This window comes from Macrobrachium nipponense, chromosome 1, assembly GCF_015104395.2.
Source record: "Macrobrachium nipponense isolate FS-2020 chromosome 1, ASM1510439v2, whole genome shotgun sequence".
Classification (NCBI taxonomy): Eukaryota; Metazoa; Arthropoda; class Malacostraca; order Decapoda; family Palaemonidae; genus Macrobrachium; species Macrobrachium nipponense.
In genome coordinates this window covers 61,639,728-61,661,753 of record NC_087200.1, presented here as the reverse complement: position 1 = coordinate 61,661,753, position 22,026 = coordinate 61,639,728, and the positions used below count along the sequence as shown (strand labels likewise).

Below are 22,026 nucleotides of genomic sequence, written 5' to 3'. Positions count from 1 at the left end.
CTCAGTTACTATTATAACTACATAGTAGGAACAGTAGAGGTAGTAGTACTTGTAATAGTAACAGTACTAGAAGAAATAGTAGTGTTACTGAAAAAATAACAGTAGTGTTACAAGAAATAGTAGTGATCTATTGTCTTTCAGAATAGAATGGCCATTTGTAAAAGGAGAGAAGGCAAGAAATTCAGATCTAGGGTAAATAATAAACAAAAATATAGCGTAAATAATAAACAAAATAATAAAGCAAGTCAAATATATAAACATACATGCATAAACAAAAATATCAATCAAATCAGCAACACTAATGTAATGTTCAAGTTACATTCCAGCCTCTCTTGAGAACTTGTGAATAGTGTAATCTCCATTGTTGTCAGGAAGAGTGTCCCATCTCAAGGTTTTACACATACTAATAACCAAGAAGATTTTTATGAAATAAGTGTACATCCATCTACGTATTACTGCGCTAAGTTCTTTATTTGGATACGTCATTTTGATACTCTGCTGAGGTCAAAGCAATTTGGGCTTTTTATGCTAAAACCCGCTTCTAAAATATTGACCATAATTTTTGTGAAAAGAAATGTACACACGTGGAAGTAATAACAGACATGCAAAGTAACACACATTACTATGTAAATGGTTGTTATTTATTACCAAAATCTGTCTTAGATGCCTGTGTTTATATTATTGTAAAAGACATGATTCAAATCCAGTTCAAAAATTTCACAATCTAAATAAATAAGGAGTTAATAAAGAAATAAATAAATAAGACAACAATGGAACATCCCGAAACAACTGTTCATCCTTTGACCTTACTATTTCCTCAAAGAAATAAAGTACAGAAAGTAACTGACACAGGGAAAATCCCTTTTTCTTCTAGGTAGCCTAATTCTATGGACTCTCCCGTTCATCCAGTTCTCTTTCTTCCCTCTTACCTGAACAACAGCCGACTTTGGTAGGATGCTTCAAAGAATCCACTTCATAAGCACACCAAGACACGATGGAATCTTTATGAGTACAGTTGGTGTACGTTTTTCCTTTGTACACGAAAGGGAAGACGCAAGGGTTCTTCAGCAGTCCTCCACCTGGAAGAAGGCAGAGACAAAGTATAAACTACTATAATAATGTGGGGGAAATGACTGAATATTATTCATGTTAAATGGAAAATAAAATTTTCTGAAGAGTTAAAACACAAACACATAAATACATCTACATACATATACAAACATGTGTGTATGTATATATACATACAGATGTACTATATTATATGATATATATATATATATAGCATATATATATATATATATATCTATATATATATTATAGATATATATAATTACTTGCAAAAAATTTGCCTATTCACAGTATTTTTCACTGAGAAATATAAGAAAAATTCACCAATTTCTGTATTTTCATAGCATCTTCATGACTGAATGCACTTTTTGTGATCAAACTATTAAAATACTCAAGTATAAGCATTTTTAGAGGTTTTTAGTGTTTTTACTATAAAAATAGACAGTTCTAAGCATGTTAAGAGGGGTTCTAAGTATTTGCAGATTTTAGCTATATGCAGGGGGTTGTGGTACATATCCCCCTGCGAATACCGTACTGGGGATTGACTGTATGCATATATTTGTATGTATGCATGTATGTGTGTGTAATTTTGTATATATACTATTAAGTACATACACACACACACACACACACACATATATATTATATATATATATATATATATATATATATATATATAGATATATATATATATACTATATATTTATATATATTAGCAGTGCAAGGGTGGACCAGGGAAACCAATTAATTCCAACATATTGCTTTATTTCCGACGTTTTGTAATAATTTCTTTATTACATCTTCAGGGATCTGTTGAATAATGAATAAATTACTAAAAAAGTTACTGTAAAAACTTAAAATTTCACAAGAAAATTAAAATTCAATACATTAAAATTTCATAAGAAAATTAAAATTCAATACATTACAGCTAAAAAAAAAACAGAAAAAAACACACACACACACAAAAGAACCAAAGGCCACTGACCAACCTTATGAGGAGAGAACAAAAGACAAAATGCTTACAAAAGACAGTTAACTTAGGTAAAGTTGAGTAAAGGAGGTTTGGGTATTTAACTGTGGGACTAGTTGTTTAATAAACAATGACTCAAGTAGAGGCAATTCGTGAGGATTAGCTGTTTGGCCTATTATACTAAAATCACTTCTTTCGATGTAAGTTTTACAGATTTTGGAATGAGCTCTGATATTAAAATGTTCTGGGTTGGAGAGCCTACAACCAGTACGAAAGCTATATTCCCCGATGGAAGTCGATTCTGACCCTCAGTAACCTCCTCGTGGATCCGACATATGTCCCAGAGTTACATTTAGGGCAAGTATACTTATACACCACGTTAGAGGACATAAAAGGGCTTAATCGATCCTTATGGTTAAAAAAAAAAACAATTGTTAACGGATTTTTGGGAATTAATTTTAAATTGATCGTACCATAGTGATTATTGATAATTTGTAAAAAAAACGTTTTCTAAAAGAATCATCGTGTAAAAAGGGAAATTTGGCATAAATGTTTAACTTGGGGACTGTTGGAGGTTTCATATATAAATATATAATAAATATATATATTATATATATATTATATATATATATATCATATAATATATACAATACCTACATACATACCTATACATACATACAACATATACATATAATATATATATATATATATTATATATATATATTACATACCTACATTACATACCAATACATACATACATACATACATACATACATACAGATACATACATACACACACACACCCCCAACACACCACACACAACACACACATTATTATAATATATATATATATATATTAATTATATATATATATATATATATAGATATATATATATATATATATATATATAATATATATATATATATATGTGTGTGTGTGTGTGTGTGTATGTATGCATATGTATATGTACATATAATATATATAGACATATATATACACACACACACACACACACACATATATCATATATATATATATATATATATATATATATATATATATATATATATATATATATATATATATATATATATATATACAGTGGTACCTCGAGATACGAAATTAATCCGTTCCGAGACGGCCTTCGAATTATGAGTTTTTTGTATCTTGGAATACATTTTACATGTAAAATGGCTAATCCGTTCCAAGCTTTCTAAAAACACCCCAGTAAATTATATTTCCAGGCCTAAAACACATGTTCTAGGGTTACGACGGAAGAAATATGTCTCCAAAAAGGCAAAATACTGTACATACTTGAGTAATATTCAACTGCATGTAATGTTCAACCCCATTTTTACTGCATATATTAGGACTTTAGCATATGTCCCTTAGCAATAAGCCTAGCCTATGTTAGCGGTTGCTACTGTAGCCTAGTCTATGATTCTGACATCTAAACCTAAGAGCTAAAAGCTTAGAATATGCCAATAAAATGTATAAATAATCAGTATGTACTCATTTCAAATAATTATTAATTAATCATTAACTATAATACACAAACAAACAAAAAACAAACCTTCCAATCGATTGTTTACATTCTTACGAGTATCGAACGAGCGCCAAGCAATCATTTTTCCTAGCACACAGTAAGCCATAAATTGTCATTAATATCTCTCTTCAACTAATGAAACCACCAAACAGTATAATAACCATTCATTTCTATTCTTTATTCTATCTTTACCTAATGGAGATACCGAGTTACTGACAGCTGTAATGAAACATACGTAATACGTAACGTAATAATAAAACAGAAGAAGAATTCTAAAAAATACCTATTTGTTGGCAGACTGATTTATTTTATATTTTATGATATCTAATTCACAATTTTTTTATTAAATGTATTGCATGTACTCATTTCAAATAATTATTAAGTAACCATTAACTATAATAAACAAACAAACAAACAAAAAAGCTTCCAAACGTCTGTTTACATCCAGCACTTACTAGTATCGAACGATCGCCAAGCAATCACTTTTACACAGTAAGCCATAAATTTTCATTATCTCTCTTCAACTACTGAAACTACCAAACAGTATGATAACCATTCATTTCTATTCTTTATTCTATCTTTACCTAATGTTTTTTTTTTTATTAAATGTATTGCATGAATAAGTTTTTCAATTTACAGCAACCTTTTACCAATAGAATACTTAAAGCACAAGGGGTAGATGCTGACCAATAGGAGAGCAGGACCTTATGGGGTGACTAGCATCAGGAACCAATGGGAGAGCGGGAGGATGGTGGCGAGTTTACTCAGTTGGCGGAGCGGGAGTTTTAAAATTGTTCTCGGTGGTCCGGGCGAATCTCGGGACTTTACAGCAACAACTTTTCGTATCTTGAAAACTTTTTGTATGTAGAGCAGTAAAATTTTTCGCATTGGCTTTCGTATCTTGAGTTTTTCGTAAGTAGAGCCTTTCGTATCTCGAGATACTACTGTGTATGTATATATATATAATATATATATATATTTTAATATTAATTATATATATATATATATATAATATATAGATATATATATTATATATATTATATATATAAGTATATATATATATATATATACATAGGTACCTCCAGATACGAAAGGCTCAACTTACGAAAAACTCGAGAAACGAAAGCCATTACGAAAAATTTAACGGCTCTACATACGAAAAGTTTTGAAGATACGAAAGGTTTCTGAAAGTCTGAGATTCTCCCGGGTAGCAATTTTGAAACTCGCGCCGCGCGCCGCCATCTTAGTACTAGTAGACTCGCCACCATCCTCCTGCTCTCCCATTGGTTCCTGATGCTAGTCGCGGCCATGAAATCCTTCTCTCCTATTGGCCAGCGTCCCTCCCATCATACATCTACTATGTATACGTGGTGGCGTGCCTCGGCCACTTGGTACCAGCATTGTTATAGTACGCACGCGGTATTCGTTTTCGGGATCATCAATGTGTATTTTTAAAAAAAGTGACCAAGATCTCTCACATGGGATAAGTGATCAAGGTCTCTCTCATGGGATAACTGGAAACTTTGCAAGGTTGGTAGAATCTACACTCCCTGCTGAACAGAGGGTGTAGACCAATCATTTACAACATGCATACCAGTACTACGTATAATCAAGGAACTTCAGTTTATGTTGAAGGTCAGCAGCCAAACATTCAGTACCCAAATCAGTTGCAGAGAGAGCATTTGGTTGAACAGGGTTTTGATGGACATGTTTTGGCCTCTGAGAGAGGTCCGCTTCAGGTTCGATATGAAATAATAATGAAAAAAAATATTTCAACACCAACAATTGAAACTGGGGATACGAATATAGAAAGAAACACTAACACAGCAAAGGTTTATTTACAAGCTTACTAACAAAGGTAAATGCAGAATGGTATCTCCTATTTACATAAAAAGACAAAATCTTACACTGCATGAACTGGGGGAACAGTGAGGCAATTCAAATACTTGCTAGTCAATTTGGTAATTCAAAGCGATGGCTTCTCCAAAAGTAGAGCGGCAATTGCAGACGTCCTCTTGACTCCGTATTGCAGAAACTAGTCTACTTGAAAGGCAGGAACTACCCAAAACCTCTAGCAGGACCTTTTCTTCTCTGAAGTCTGCTCGACGTCGAGATAACACGAGATAATTCGTCCACTCCTGAAGACGACTAGACCAATATCCAACCAACTCTTGAACAACTCTTCTGATCCTTCGCTGGTTCCTTTTTCTCGTATCTCACGGATGATCTCTGCTGCTGCTGATCTCTCACTGATAATCTGATCTGTGGCTCTTACTGAGGATATCTCTCTGACTAACTGGAGTCTCTCTTTTACGATCTCTCTCTCCAAAGTTCGTTCATCGTATTTATACGGCACTCTGGGGGCGGAGCCTACGGCGAGCGTCACGGGCTCGCGAGGTTTCCGGAAGTTCTTAGATGAATCTAGACGAGGTATTGCATCAGAAATCGCGGCACTTCTCCCGCCACTTAGGAGTGCATTGCACTCCACAACACGCCCGACGATTCCAGAACAGCCGCGAGAACAGACGCCTCCAACATGGGCGCGAAAGCCTCCTTACTGCCGAACTTCTCGAAAATGCGTTCTCCTTTCCTTTATCTTCCTTTGCTATGAAGCAATTACCATCACATGCCCCCCCAAAAGAGAAAAAAAATGAAATCAACTGATTTTATTTTTTCTAAAGAGGAACAAGAATTAAACAGCAGGGAACAATTCCGCATAAAGCTTTAATCCAGTCAAACACGCACGCTTCTCCACACACACTCACTCGTGCGATAACAGAAAACGGTTATTAGGCTACTCATTTTGAGAAATCTCTAGAGAGGCTATCAGCTAATACGTTATCCTTTCCCTTTATATGAACTATCTTCAGGTTATAGTCTTGTAATTCTAAACTCCAACACATTAGACGTTTATTCTCTTTCCTAAACCTCTCCAAATAAACTAACGGATTATGAACAGAATACACACAGTTAAAACAGAACCGTTACGCGCGTAAATCTCAAAGTGTTGCAAGGCTGTAACTAAATCAAACAATTCCTTTTCAATAGTGGAATAGTTCTCTGTTGCGCTTTATTCAGTTTCTTTGAATAATAGGCAACTGGGAGTTTCATTCCATTCACTTCTTGTAACAAAACCCCTCCTACGCCAATATCACAAGCATCGATCGCTAAATTAAATTCCTTACCAAAATCGGGTAATAATAGAACTGGCTTGTGAATCATTATAGCCTTTAACTTGTTGAAGGCTTCCACACACACGTCATCAAATAAAAAACTGCGTCCTTTCTTAAACAGATTAGTTATGGGAGCGCTTATTTCCGAAAAATTTGGTACGAATCTATGGAAATACGAAACCATTCCGAGAAATCTCATGGCCTGTTTTTTAGTTGTTGGGATTGGGAAATTCACAATAGCTTCTATGTTCTGATCCTTTGGACAGATTTTACCATACCTACCTTATGTCCTAGATAAGTAATAGAGGCTTTCCCAAATTCGCACTTCTTTAGATTAAGAACGAGATTCGCTTTGGTAAGAGCCCTCAAGACTCTCGCCAAAATCCTTACATGATCCTCCCAAGTCTCTGAAAATATCACAAAATCATCTAAGTACACAACACAGTTGTTGATGCCATTTAAAACTTTATTCATTAACCACTGGAAGGTACTGGCTGCGTTCTTCAAGCCAAAAGCCATAACTTTGGGCTTGAAACTACCAAGTGGCGTTATAAAGGCGGAAATTTTCCAGGCTCGTTCACTTAAAGGTACTTGCCAATAACCTTTAGCCAAATCAAGCTTTGAGATGAACTTGGAATTTCCGATTCTATCTAAGCAATCGTCAATCCTGGGCAAGGGAAAATTACTTTGCTTCGTTACACTGTTTACCTTCCGGAAATCAATGCACAATCTATCTGATCCATCTTCCTTTTTCACTAGAACTACCGGGGAACTCCATTCACTCTCGCTAGGTACTAACAAATCATTATCTAGCATGTAACTAATTTTCTTCCTCACAGATTCTGCCTTTTCTGGGTTCAGACGATATGGACTTTGCCTAATGGGTTTCGTGTCCTGCAACTCAATATCATGTTCTAAAACATTGGTTAGGCCTAGTTTGTCACTAATAGTTTCAGGATAATTCACTAAAACATTACGTACTTCCCTCACCTTTTCCTCTTCTAAACCCTGATTAAAAACTTCGAAATTCTTAAGCACCTCAGAGTTTTTCTCAAAGCTAATTTCTTTCTGGGACACCATCACTATAGGCACGGGGCGTTCGTTATATTTCTTGAGCAAATTTACGTGCAGCCACTTTGCTCTACGTTTACCCATATCTATTAAATAATTCAGATTCCCCCTCTTCTCTAAAATCGAAAAGGACCCTCGAACTTATACGATAAAGAGGGACCTTCTTTCTGGACTAATACTAAAACTTTATCTCCTACACAGAGATGTCTCTCTTTCGCTCTAAGATCATGCTTTCATTTAGTTTCCTCTTGACTCTTCCTCTCGGTCTCCTTCGCTAGTTGCCAAGCATCCCTTAAACTGTTTTTATAATGCTCTAGATTAGTGATGTAGTCCTCAATACCTTCTTTATTCATTAAGTTACATTTTAACATTTCCAAAGGACCTTTAGCAGTGTGACCGAAAACAAGCTCAAATGACTAAACCCGGTAGTGTCACTCGGTGCTAACCTTAAAGCTAACAAAACGAATGGTAACTTTTCTTCCCAGTCGTGTTCGAAGTTCTTACACAATTTCCGTAAGCAACTCTTTAACGTTTGATGAAATCTCTCCACAATGCCTTGTGATTCGGGATGATAAGGTGTGGAAATTACGAGTTTGATGCCTAACTCTTTCATTCTATCCTTGAAATATTTGGATACGAAATTACTACCATTATCACTCTGTATAGTACGAGGCAGACCAAACTTAGAAAAATAATTCAACAATCGTTTAACTACGGTTCTCGCGTTGCCGCTTCTTACCGGTACCGCCTCGGGATAGCGAGTTAGTCTATCAATGATTGTCAACAGATATATATTCCCTTCCTTAATTCTAGGCAAAGGCCCAACCATATCGATAACTACATTCTCAAAAGGTTCGCCTACCATAGGAATATTACACAACGGAGCTCTGGGGATTACTTGATTCGGTTTCCCGGCAATTTGGCATTCATGACAGCTTAACACATACCTCTTTACATAATTTTTCATTTTAGGCCAAAAGTACACCCTACTAATACACTTGAAAGTTTTATTTACTCCCAAATGTCCTTGCTCATCGTGTGCTAACTTCAAAACTAGTTCACGAAGCTTCCTAGGAACTACTAATTGTTCTGTGACTTCCCCTTTACTACCTGCCTTCGGTCAAACATAACGACAGAAAACTTCGTCCTTTAAACAAAAAGTTTCCTTACACACATCATCGAGATCATCATCCAGCTCACCTTAAAAAATTTGGGTTAGTGTCTCTTCCTCTCTCTGCAACTTGACTAGTTCATCCTTATCCAAAACATTAGAGCCTAATTCATCACCGTAACTAGGACTAGATACCTGTACATTTACTACGTTACTTCCGACAACTACACCTTCCGTTTGGCTATCACTGTCCACGACAGTTAGGTCTCTCAGCCACACTCATGCCAAGATCAACCTCGCTACCTCTATCACACTCGTTCGAATCCACGAACTTACTCACGTTCAAATCCACGAACTCATTCTCGTTCGAATCCATGAACAAATTATGATCGTAGTCTATGTCTGTATCTAAACCCGACCTAGTTACTACCATTTCAGGCACTGGAATATTCCTCACAACAGGATTCACATTCTTGGATAAAGCTAAGTCGTTACCGACAATAATGTCAATGCCTTCAACGGGCAAACTGTCCACAACAGCAAGTTTCACTTCTCCTGACACTACCTGACTTTCTAAATTCAACTTCAACAAAGGACAAAGAACACAAGTGTTAGGAAATCCACCTAAAAAGACTTTCTCTTCCATATTGATTTCTGCCCTGTTCGGCACACACTCTCTTCTAATAAGTGAAACAGCAGCGCCTGTGTCTCGAAGCAAGACCACTTCTCTCGAATCTACTCCTCCAAGAGAGGAAACTACGCCTTCCGACAGAAATTCACCAAAAACTTTCCTAGTTTCTCTCATCACATCATCCCTACTTGACGAAAGGTTAACTAGAGATACTGGTTTCTTACCGTCCTTCCTTTCTACTGCACAGTTTCTCGCTAAATGCCCTTTCCCATTACATCGGAAACAAGTTAATTCTGAGCCACTAGATGCCACTTTACTCTTACAAACCTTAGACGTATGACCAGGCTTTCCGCATGTATAACAGGAATAGTCACTTTTACTCGCATTGCTATTACTAGGACTGAAACCTTTACTGCTTTGTAGTCTACCAGAGGAAGGATCATTTTGTTTCTTACTAACACTCAAATTATGAGTTAGACTATATTCGTCAGCTAGCCTAGTTGCTCCTGCAAAAGATACCTCTCGCCTATCCTCTATATAAAGTTTAATCTCAGAAGATACGTCATCTTTGAAGTTTTCTAACAACACTAAGTTCTTCAAACTATCAAAATCCTCAACCTTAGCAGAAGTTAACCAATCAAAAAACAGCCTATCTAACTTCTTACCGTATTCTACATACGTAATATTTTCATCCTTTCTCAAATTTCTAAATTTTTTACGGTATGCCTCTGGTACTAACCTATACACGCTAAGAACAGTTTCTTTCATGATATCGTAATGATCACATTCCTCATTAGACATGCAACTATACACAGTAAGTGCCCTACCACTCAAAACTGATTGCAAATATAGTCCACGTTTCTTTAGGAGAACCTACTCGTTCCATTAACTTCTCAAAACACATGAAATATGTCGTAACATCTTCCTCATCAAACTTCGGTACTAATTTTAGCACTGCACTCATACCTAACGTATCAGCTCCGTTTTCGTTCTCGCCTGAACGACTGTTACGGGTACTTTCCCTTAACCGAGCAATTTCCAACTCATGCATACGCTCTTTCTCTCTCTCTTCCTGCTCATGCATACCCACCCTTTCTCTTTCTTCCTGCTGCATTACCCACATTTCTCTCTCTTGCTGCATTTTCATTGCTTCTCTCTCTTTCTCTTGCTGCATCATCATTGCTTCTCTCGCTTGCTGCACTTTCCTCTCAGCTGCTCTTTCCTCTCTCTCAGCCGCTCTTTCATCTCTCTCATACTTCTCTCTTTCTTTCTTCTCAACATACTCACGGAGATCATTCCCCTCTAGACCTAGTAGCTTACCTGACTCAATAAACTCTTTCACCATCTCACTCATTCTGATTCTTTCTATATCCTCCCTGTTTCAAACTGTTTAAGTGTTGATAGCCTAAGCAAGGTCGCCACAATGTTACGGCCTCTGAGAGAGGTCCGCTTCAGGTTCGATATGAAATAATAATAAAAAAAAATATTTCAACACCAACAATTGAAACTGGGGATACGAATATAGAAAGAAACACTAACACAGCAAAGGTTTATTTACAAGCTTACTAACAAAGGTAAATGCAGAATGGTATCTCCTATTTACATAAAAAGACAAAATCTTACACTGCATGAACTGGGGGAACAGTGAGGCAATTCAAATACTTGCTAGTCAATTTGGTAATTCAAAGCGATGGCTTCTCCAAAAGTAGAGCGGCAATTGCAGACGTCCTCTTGACTCCGTATTGCAGAAACTAGTCTACTTGAAAGGCAGGAACTACCCAAAACCTCTAGCAGGACCATTTCTTCTCTGAAGTCTGCTCGACGTCGAGATAACACGAGATAATTCGTCCACTCCTGAAGACGACTAGACCAATATCCAACCAACTCTCGAACAACTCTTCTGATCCTTCGCTGGTTCCTTTTTCTCGTATCTCACGGATGATCTCTGCTGCTGCTGATCTCTCACTGATAATCTGATCTGTGGCTCTTACTGAGGATATCTCTCTGACTAACTGGAGTCTCTCTTTTACGATCTCTCTCTCCAAAGTTCGTTCGTCGTATTTATACGGCACTCTGGGGGCGGAGCCTACGGCGAGCGTCACGGGCTCGCAAGGTTTCCGGAAGTTCTTAGATGAATCTAGACAAGGTATTGCATCAGAAATCGCTGCATTTCTCCCGCCACTTAAACGTGTGTTGCACTCCACAACACGCCCGACGATTCCAGAACAGCCGCGAGAAAAGACGCCTCCAACACGGGCGCGAAAGCCTCCTTCTCGAAAATGCGTTCTCCTTTCCTTTATCTTCCTTAGCTATGAAGCAATTACCATCACAGGACACCAAGGCCAACAAAGTCATGAGGTGCAAAAAAAGAACCAAGTGATAAAAAACAGAAAGTTGAAATTCTGTATAAAAAAAAAAACCTATGTAAAGTAAAAAAAAGTAAAAAAAAAGTTAAAAATCAATAAAAAAAAAAAGGCAGAAATTAAAGCCGCTTTTCATAAAGTGCAATCATTTGTAGAAGACAACCCCCGAAAAGGCTCACACAGGAACATTGTGAAAAGTAGGCAGAAGCAATCTTCCTTGGATAGTTACGTATGTATATTTCCTCCTCCTCCTCTGCCGCCACTTTCGGAGATAGCCTCACTCGAAAGGTAAGCTTCCACATTTTACGTACAGTATATTTCTTGTTACCATGTACACTAATATACACTTTATTTACAGGTTATATTTTGCATTTTTTTTTATTAATTTAGGCATTGAATGGTCCAAATTGTTGTAGTATTTCATTGTTTATAGGTCAATTTAGCTTTATTATGAAATTTACTGGGGTGTTTTTGGAGGGCTTGGAACGGATTAGCCATTTTACATGTAACATGTGGTCCAAGATACGAAAACCTCATGATACGAAGGGCGCCTCGGAACGGATTAATTTTGTATCTCGAGGTACTACAGTATATATATTATAGATATATATATTATATTATATATATATAAATATATATATATATATATATATATATATATATAATATATATATATATATTATATATATATATATATATCAGTGGTACCTTGTTTGTCAAACTTTCCGTTTTTCGAACAAAATTTTCAAGAAAATTGTATATTGTTTGTCGAACAAATGCTCATACTTCGAACTGACCATGTTACTATCTTGTTTATACTTGTATTTGACGGCCTACTGCATCTGCGTCCTACAAGAAAATCTGTATTGACATTTTTATTATTTGCATTATATAGTTTAATGATAATCATATTCTGCAAAATAAATAAAGGAATAAAGCATATCAATATAAAAATTAGCATAAAACAAAACAAAACAAAAATCTTAATTGAGCCAGTGTTTGGTGCACTGAGTGAGACGATGGAGTTTAATCATATTCAACAAAATAGTAAATGAAAGATCAAAGCTTTTCACAATAAAATTTAGCATAAACCATTGACAAAATCATTCGTCATTGCGGTGATGCACAGCCAACTTGAGATAGCGGTAGGGGCATTTATATTTTTTAGGAATATTGAATGAATGGTTTTATAAAAGATTTCGTGAGTCATGATATTGTTGAAGAGAGAAGAGATAAAATTTTTACTATATGTAATATGTACGTAAAAGCAGAACTATCAATTCACATAAAAAATTAAATGTTATTTCACAATAATAAATTTAACATAATGATAAAACATGAAAACAATCAGATGCAATACTATAGTAGTAAGAAGAAGAAGAAAAAGGCTTACTCGAGCCAGTGTTCGGTGCCTGAGTGAGATGATAGATAGTAGTACCTCAGACTACGAACTTTATCTCCAGAAGGCTGTTCGAAGTATGATTTGTTTGAAATATGAAACAAATATCCACCATGAGAAATAAAGGGAATCAGAGTAATTTGTTCCAGCCATCCAAAAAGTCCCCTTTTTCACATTTTTTCTAATATTAGTGCGTTAGAAAGCCAAATTAAGAGTGTAAAATAATAAAACAGTACTTGATATGAAATAAAATTTTCTATAAATTTTGTTTCTGTGTACGATTTATGAACTGTTTGGTGAAAATAGCACTTGGTCAGCTTGGGAATGGAGGGAGTAAAGACGGAAACCCTTTGAGGAAACAGAAATGGTCACAGTAGGCAAAGGTGGATAACAAAATCAGTTTTATCCATATTTTAAAAGTATAACGAAAGGAATCGATAGTGTGTGTGTGTGTGTGTCCGGTTGTGTCTGTGAGAGAGAGTAGTATATATATATATATATATATATATATATATATATATATATATATATATATATATTGTGACGAAGTGGCGTGAGTATCTGGGTCTGGATACCATTAATACTTGGGGGGGAGTGGGCAAGAGTATCTGGGTCTGGATACCATTAATACTTGGTGCATGAAATACTCAAAAAACTGTGTCTGGACACCATTAATATTTGTTAACCCAAATTGCCAAGTATCTGGTTACTACACTTACCATTTGTACTTGCTAATACAAGAGACCCTTTTATTCCTGGGTCTGGGACACCCTTTGTACTTAGGGCACAGTTCATTCAAGTACCTGGTTGTTACTTACCTCACTACAGACAGACACCTGACCCTTCATCACAAATACTAAACGACTGAATACTCTAAAGGTAAGAGTGATCCCTTTTTTCTAACTGAACAGTCAAGAAAACAATAAGTCTAAGTTCATTAAAATATGTGTGAGGTAATCTTAATTAAAGGGCATCACTCGTGCAAATTCAAATTTAAGTATTTCCCTGATTCTGTTTTATTTGTGGGAAACATCACAATTATCACTCTCTATTTCTACCTAAACAAAATAAAATATAGCTTAATATATACTGGGGTTGGAGTAAAATACTCATATAAATTTTAAATACAAAAATTTATTTCTAAATTCAAAATTTATAAGTGAAATTCACAATCTCAGGGAAATTGTTATTACTTGAAAATAAAAGTTTAATTAATTCTTGAATTAATTATTAAGCAAAATTAAATCAAAGTTTATCAAGAAAATTAATCAAATTAAATCATAAAGCAATAATTAAATTTGAAATTAAATTTAATTAAATGCAAGTTAATTCACAAGTGTAAGATTCAAAATGTACACAACAGAATATTAATCAAACTAATTAAACAAAAATAAAGACAATGCAGAAAACATAATGCATAATATGAAAACAATTAAAGCATTGACAGTACAAACATTAAGCATATAAAAAAAATGGAATATGTGAAAAGAACAAAGCAAAAGATAAATGTTTAGAAATGATAAAACCCAGAAGTGCACTTCACAACATTTGTAAAAATACCTTATACACCGCTGCAGCGTCAATCAAAAGGCCTGTTACAATTTTACACTTTTTCACTATTTTCTTGGCGCCTTCACAAAAACCAATAGATACAAAACTATGTTCAGATTCCACAAACAACACATATATTACTAAGAATTATATAAAAATGAGTGACCAGCTCGTTATGTTAAGTTACTGAAACAGCCTCGTGACCGAGCGAGAGAGAGAGAGATTTTTAGAGAGAGAGAGAGAGAGAGTATAACGCACGCTGCTATGTCTCAAAGCGAATGAATAAGTTTCTCTCACCTCATAAACGTATGAGCTATTAGTCTGTAGTCGAAGGCGAAAATATATTACGTCATCTCTATAGGAATAGCTATGAATAAGGCTCCCTTGTTCCATCAGAGGCCCGACCGTGTTGTTTGCATCGATAACGAAATCACCTAGCTAAGACATTCTCAAAGTGGGAATACGACTCTTAAAAGGCTTATGAGCTTTCACTCTGTGTGTCACTTAAGGCATGTTATCTTTAAATTTGGGAAATCTGAACACAGAAACAAACATTTCATACCATGATACACAAGTTCTGATGTGAATTAATCATATTACCACAATTATAATTGCATTCCAAACTTGCATTATAAGATTCCTCCCCCCAGAAGATTAGTTATTCCGGGGTTGAATCCAACGATTCACAACGGGATAAATAATCGGCAACTACATTGTTCTTACCAGATATATGCTCAACCTTTATATTATACTGTTGCAAGCACAAAGACCACCTGGTCAGTCTTTGATTATGGTTTTTCATCCGCTGTATGAATGACAGGGGATTGTGATCAGACAACACTAAAACCTCTTCATTCCGAGGTCTGTTCACATACACTTCAAACTTTTTCAATGCTGTGATTAAGGCTAGAGTTTCCTTTTCAATAGTTGCATAGTTTTTCTGATGCCTTTTCAGTTTCGAAGACAGGAAACACACAGGGTGTAGAAGGTTATTTTCATCTTGAAGTAGAACAGCTCCAATTCCACAATCAGAGGCATCAACTTGTATCACAAATTTCTTATTAAAGTCTGGAGCTTGAAGCACAGGTCTTGAAGTTAAAATGGCTTTTACCTTCTCAAAGGATTCTTGACATTCTGGAGTCCAAACAAACTTAGCTTTGGGACTAGTTAAGTCTGTCAAGGGAGCTACTACGGCTGAGAAATTTGGACAGAAACGACGATAGAATCCAGCCATGCCCAAAAATCTTTGTAGTTGCTTCCTAGTAGTAGGGGGGGTAGCCTTACGGATACCTTCCACATTAGCATTCACCGGAGCGAGAAGGCCTTTTCCAACTTCAAACCCAAGGTACTGAACAGTCGCCTTCCCAAACTCACTCTTCTCTAGGTTGACTGTTAGTCCTGCCTCTTGTAGTTTCTTGAAAACTTTCTTCAGGATCTGCAGATGTTCTTCCCACGTTTTAGAGTAAATGACTATGTCATCAAGGTATACACCTACTCCTTCTATAGATCCTAGCAGTTGATCCATCACTCGTTGAAATGTGGCTGGTGCATTCATCAGACCAAATGGCAATACAGTATACTGATATAATCCAAAAGGAGTAATAAAAGCTGACAGCAATTTCGCATTTTCATCTAAGGGTATCTGATAATATCCCTTCAATAAATCTATCTTGGAAACAAACTTGGCTTGCCCAATATTATCAAGTAACTGATCTATAAGAGGCAAGGGATAATTGTCAGCCATACTAATGGAATTCAGTTTCCTATAATCAGTACACATCCTAAAGGAGCCATCAGGTTTCTTCACTAACACACATGAAGAACTGAAGTGACTTGAACTGGGTTCTGCTAATCCATGTTGCAGCAAATACTGAACTTCTTTCTTCAGAACATCTCGATGATAAGGTGATAAGCGATAAGCTCTTTGTTTGAACTATTTTCCATCCTCTTTGATCTTGATTTCATGTTTGGTCAGATTAGTACATCTGGGTACATCTGCAAAAATCTCTGTGAAGCTTCTAATCACTTCACTCAATTCCCCACCTTGTTCAACATTAAGATGTTTCAGTTTATCCTCCAAATTTTCCAAAATTGAAGAATTATTCATCTTGCTTTCAGCTCCCAATTCATAGCCATCATCGTCTTCTGTAGATGAAGTTGTCTGTATTATTGACACAGTTTCAGTTCTAGTGTCTGAGAAGTAAGGTTTCAAAAGGTTCACATGTATCTTCCGCTGTCGTTTTCTTCTTTCTGGTGTTTCAATCACATAAGTTATATCACTTAACTTCTCAATTATCCTGTAGGGACCTTGAAATTTATTTGTAAGGGGAAATCTCTTGACTGGCAGAAACACTAACACTTGTTGACCAACACTAAAACTTCTTAGCTTAGTCTTTCTGTCATAGTTCCTTTTCATTTTCTCTTGACTCATTTTCAGGTTTTCTAAAGAGAATTTTCTAATCTCTTCCAACCTTTTCCTTAAGTTCTTCACATACTCTCCTTAGATTTCCTCTTTATTTTCTACCCAATTTTCTGCAAGAATCTTCAAAGGTCCTCTCACTTCTCTTCCAAAAATCATCTCATTGGGTGAGCATCCCATGCTTGCTTGATAAGCATTCCTAACTTCAAATAACATTAAGGGTAAACCAACATCCCAATCTCTTCCTGACTCAGAACAATACTTTGTCAGCATACTTTTCAATGTCTGGTGGAACCTTTCCAAGGCACCTTGAGTTTCTGGATGATAAGCAGTTGATAACTGTTGTTCCACCCCTAATAAGTTCATCACATCCTGAAATAACTTGGAAGTAAAGTTCGTTCCCCTATCACTTTGTACAATTTCTGGTATACCAAACTTTGAGAAAAACTCCAATAGTTTCTCAGCAACTATCTTGGCAGATATGTTTCTAACAGGGATCGCTTCAGGATATCTGGTAACAGGACACATTAATGTCAACAGATATTCATTTCCTTTCTTCGTCTTCGGAAGCGGTCCAACCATATCTATAATCACCTAGTTAAAGGGTTCTCCTCTAACTTCTATAGGTTGTAAGGGGGCTTTCTGAATGGTTTCATTAGGTTTTCCAGCTATCTGGCAGGTATGCCACTCTCAACAGAACCTGCTAACATCTTTATGAAGTCCAGGCCAGAAAAAATATCTCATGATCTTCTCCACAGTCTTCCTGACTCCCATTTGTCCAGATTCATGAGCTACTGCTACCACTTGCTTTCTCAATGGCCATGGAATCAAAATCTGATGATATTCGCCCCATTCAGCATTTCCCGGTATATCTGAAGGTTTATACTTCCTCATCAGTAAACCTTCCTTCAGATAATAACAGGTAGGAGTTTGTTGCATCTCTTCCTGATCAACAACTCTGAAGAACAAATCAGCTAGTGATGCATCCCTCTTCTGCAAGTCCATTAGCTTCTCTCTTGTTACCTGTCCAACTTCAATAGTTGAACTATCAATATCTGCTACCTCAGCTACTGTAGTTTCACTTCTATCTTCAGGAACACCTTGACTACTCGGAGTCTTTTCAGGAACAACAGATTCTTAATTTTCTGGGGAAATCTCTTCTCGGTCAGCTCCACGGGAGGCATCACTCCCCTGGAACAATTGTTCTAAGTTCAAAGATCCTTCACTTGATCCATCTTGGGCGTGCAAATCCTCAGTTTCTTCACCAACAGTCGTAATTCTCCTCATACTTCTGGTAGTTACACAACTAGAGAATAGGTGGGGGTTATTCTTCTCCAACTCTACCGTAGGACTAATCCTTAACGGTTTGTCTGTCACTACAGGACAAGGAACAAATGGAACACCACCAACTTCATTTCCCAACAGAACATGTACACCTTCCACAGCCAGTGAGTCCTTTACAGCAAAATCAACACTCCCTGTCACTAATTCACAGGACAGGTGTAAGCGGCATATAGGAGTTACTTCCTCTCCTCCTATACCCTTCAAAATAACTGAATCTCCAGTGAGATTCTTCTCCAACATTGGGTGAGCACCACGTAACACCACACTATGGTTGCTCCCTGTATCACGTAAAATCTTGACTGGTACCTACACACTCTCTTCCTGAGTTGCCAGTGTACCCTCATAGATATATGGCTTAAAAGCCTCCAAACTGCTCAGCCACTCACTGCTTGAAGTTACATTTCCACTGGTTGCTAAACACTCAGCTTGTTTAGTTTCAGTCTTCCCTGTAGTCGGATTCCTCCCCACATTGTTCTTAACAGTCTGTTTGACCTGGTCACCTCTTACTATTTGACCAACAGGCTTGGACTGCTGATAATTCCAATAACACTCCTGACTGAAGTGTCCTGCTCTTCCACACTTGAAGCAGACAACATTAGGCTTTTGCAACTGTCTTGCAAAATTAGATGAGGATTTCACATTAGCTTGCTGAGAAGTATTATTACTTGTAGGTTTCCCACTAATAAAATTGCTCCTGAAACCTGGATGAGACTTAAAACCTGGGCGTGGTTGACTCTGGTACTTGACATTATAATTGCGCCTGCTACTAATTATATTGTAGTCCTCACTCAGTGTAGCAGCTTTGTCAAGTTTTTTAACCTCTCTCTCTCTCAAATAGGCTCTTATATGCTCAGGAATACCTTTAAAATAGTGCTCTAAAACAACTAACTCTTCTAACTCTTCAAAAGTTGTAACTTTAGCTGCCTCCAACCATCTTTTAAAACACCTTCTCACTTTATAAGCATAATCCAAGAAAGTTACTTTTTCATCCTTTCTTAAGTTTCTGAATCTTTCATTGTAGTACTCTGGGGTCAACTGGTATACTTGTAGCACATTATGTTTGAGCACCTTATAGTCTTTACACTGATCAACTGTTAAGGCTAGATAAGCACTTCTCCCTTTACCAATCAAGACACTTTGTAGCAAAACTGACCATTTACCTCTGGCCATCCCATACCTGAAGCCACTTTCTCAAAGTGATCAAAGAACTCATCTGGAGCCTCTTCAGTAAACTTAGGGATTAACTTCTGCACTCTTACTACATCAAATGCAGGGTCTTGATTACCATGGTTAGGGTTAGACGATGTTGCAGGTAATGTGGATCTAGCTCTTATCAATTCCATCTCCCTTTCATGTCTTGCAATTTCTCTTTCCTCTTTTATCCTTTGCCTTTCATCTTCTGCAGCTTTTTCTTCTTCTCTTTCTCTTCTTTCTTGTTTTTCCCTGTCTATTCTCTCTCTTTCAGCCTGCATTTTCAGCTTAATCAAACTTTCTTCTGCTTCTATGCGTCTGAGTTCCAATTCTGCATCACTTTTCTCTTTCTTTTCTACTTGCTTATTTATAAGATCAGCCTGTGCTACATTCAACAACTCTTGAGCCAATTCTAACTCATCATCATCAGTTATTCTACCAGAGTCTATCAATGCTTGCATGGCAATGCATTTGATTTGTGCTTTTATCATGTTACTAAACACATGACAACCACATGCTTCTGCTAGAGCACTCCACTGTGCCTTAGTCAGAGTAGTTTCAGACAACACTTGGATGGAAGGGGCTGCTAAAAATTCCTGAGTATCGAATGGAGCCATTTTTCTCAAATACAATTCTTACAATAAAATGCAAAAACAAATATATGGCCACTCTTCTAACAAAATATATTCCTAACACCACCAGTATAAGCTAGAGTGATAATGTGATTTGTTTTCCTCCCTGGTTTCTGGGGATCATTGATACTTGGTACATAAAGTGCCAAATATCCCGGGTCTGGGCACCATCAATACTTGTGACGAAGTGGCGTGAGTATCTGGGTCTGGATACCATTAATACTTGGGGGGGAGTGGGCAAGAGTATCTGGGTCTGGATACCATTAATACTTGGTGCATGAAATAGTCAAAGATCTGTGTCTGGACACCACTAATATTTGTTAACCCAAATTGCCAAGTATCTGGTTACTACACTTACCATTTGTACTTGCTAATACAAGAGACCCTTTTATTCCTGGGTCTGGGACACCCTTTGTACTTAGGGCACAGTTCATTCAAGTACCTGGTTGTTACTTACCTCACTACAGACAGACACCTGACCCTTCATCACAAATACTAAACGACTGAATACTCTAAAGGTAAGAGTGATCCCTTTTTTCTAACTGAACAGTCAAGAAAACAATCAGTCTAAGTTCATTAAAATATGTGTGAGGTAATCTTAATTAAAGGGCATCACTCGTGCAAATTCAAATTTAAGTATTCCCTGATTCTGTTTTATTTGTGGGAAACGTCACAATTGTCACTCTATATTTCTACCTAAACAAAATAAAATATAGCTTAATATATACTGGGGTTGGAGTAAAATACTCATATAAATTTTAAATACAAAAATTTATTTCTAAATTCAAAATTTATAAGTGAAATTCACAATCTCAGGGAAATTGTTATTACTTGAAAATAAAAGTTTAATTAATTCTTGAATTAATTATTAAGCAAAATTAAATCAAAGTTTATCAAGAAAATTAATCAAATTAAATCATAAAGCAATAATTAAATTTGAAATTAAATTTAATTAAATGCAAGTTAATTCACAAGTGTAAGATTCAAAATGTACACAACAGAATATTAATCAAACTAATTAAACAAAAATAAAGACAATGCAGAAAACATAATGCATAATATGAAAACAATTAAAGCATTGACAGTACAAACATTAAGCATATAAAAAAAAATGGAATATGTGAAAAGCAAAAAGCAAAAGATAAATGTTTAGAAATGATAAAACCCAGAAGTGCACTTCACAACATTAGTAAAAATACCTTATACACCGCTGCAGCGTCAATCAAAAGGCCTGTTACAATTTTACACTTTTTCACTATTTTCTTGGCGCCTTCACAAAAACCAATAGATACAAAACTATGTTCATATTCCACAAACAACACATATATTACTAAGAATTATATAAAAATGAGTGACCAGCTCATTATGTTAAGTTACTGAAACAGCCTCGTGACCGAGCGAGAGAGAGAGAGAGAGTATAACGCATGCCGCTATGTCTCAAAGCGAATGAATAAGTTTCTCTCACCTCATAAACGTATGAGCTATTAGTCTGTAGTCGAAGGCGAAAACATATTACGTCATCTCTATAGGAATAGCTATGAATAAGGCTCCCTTGTT

General features: G+C 36.2%; 1 protein-coding gene across 1 annotated transcript in view; it reads right to left on the bottom strand.

Annotated features, from left to right (window-relative positions):
* Nucleotides 1-22,026, bottom strand: part of LOC135219347 (uncharacterized) — a 294,091-nt gene that overhangs the window by 103,895 nt on the left and 168,170 nt on the right. The window contains exon 31 of the mRNA XM_064256029.1: nt 930-1,079. Coding sequence (XP_064112099.1) covers nt 930-1,079 — 150 coding nt within the window. The remainder of the gene's footprint in view (nt 1-929; nt 1,080-22,026) is intronic.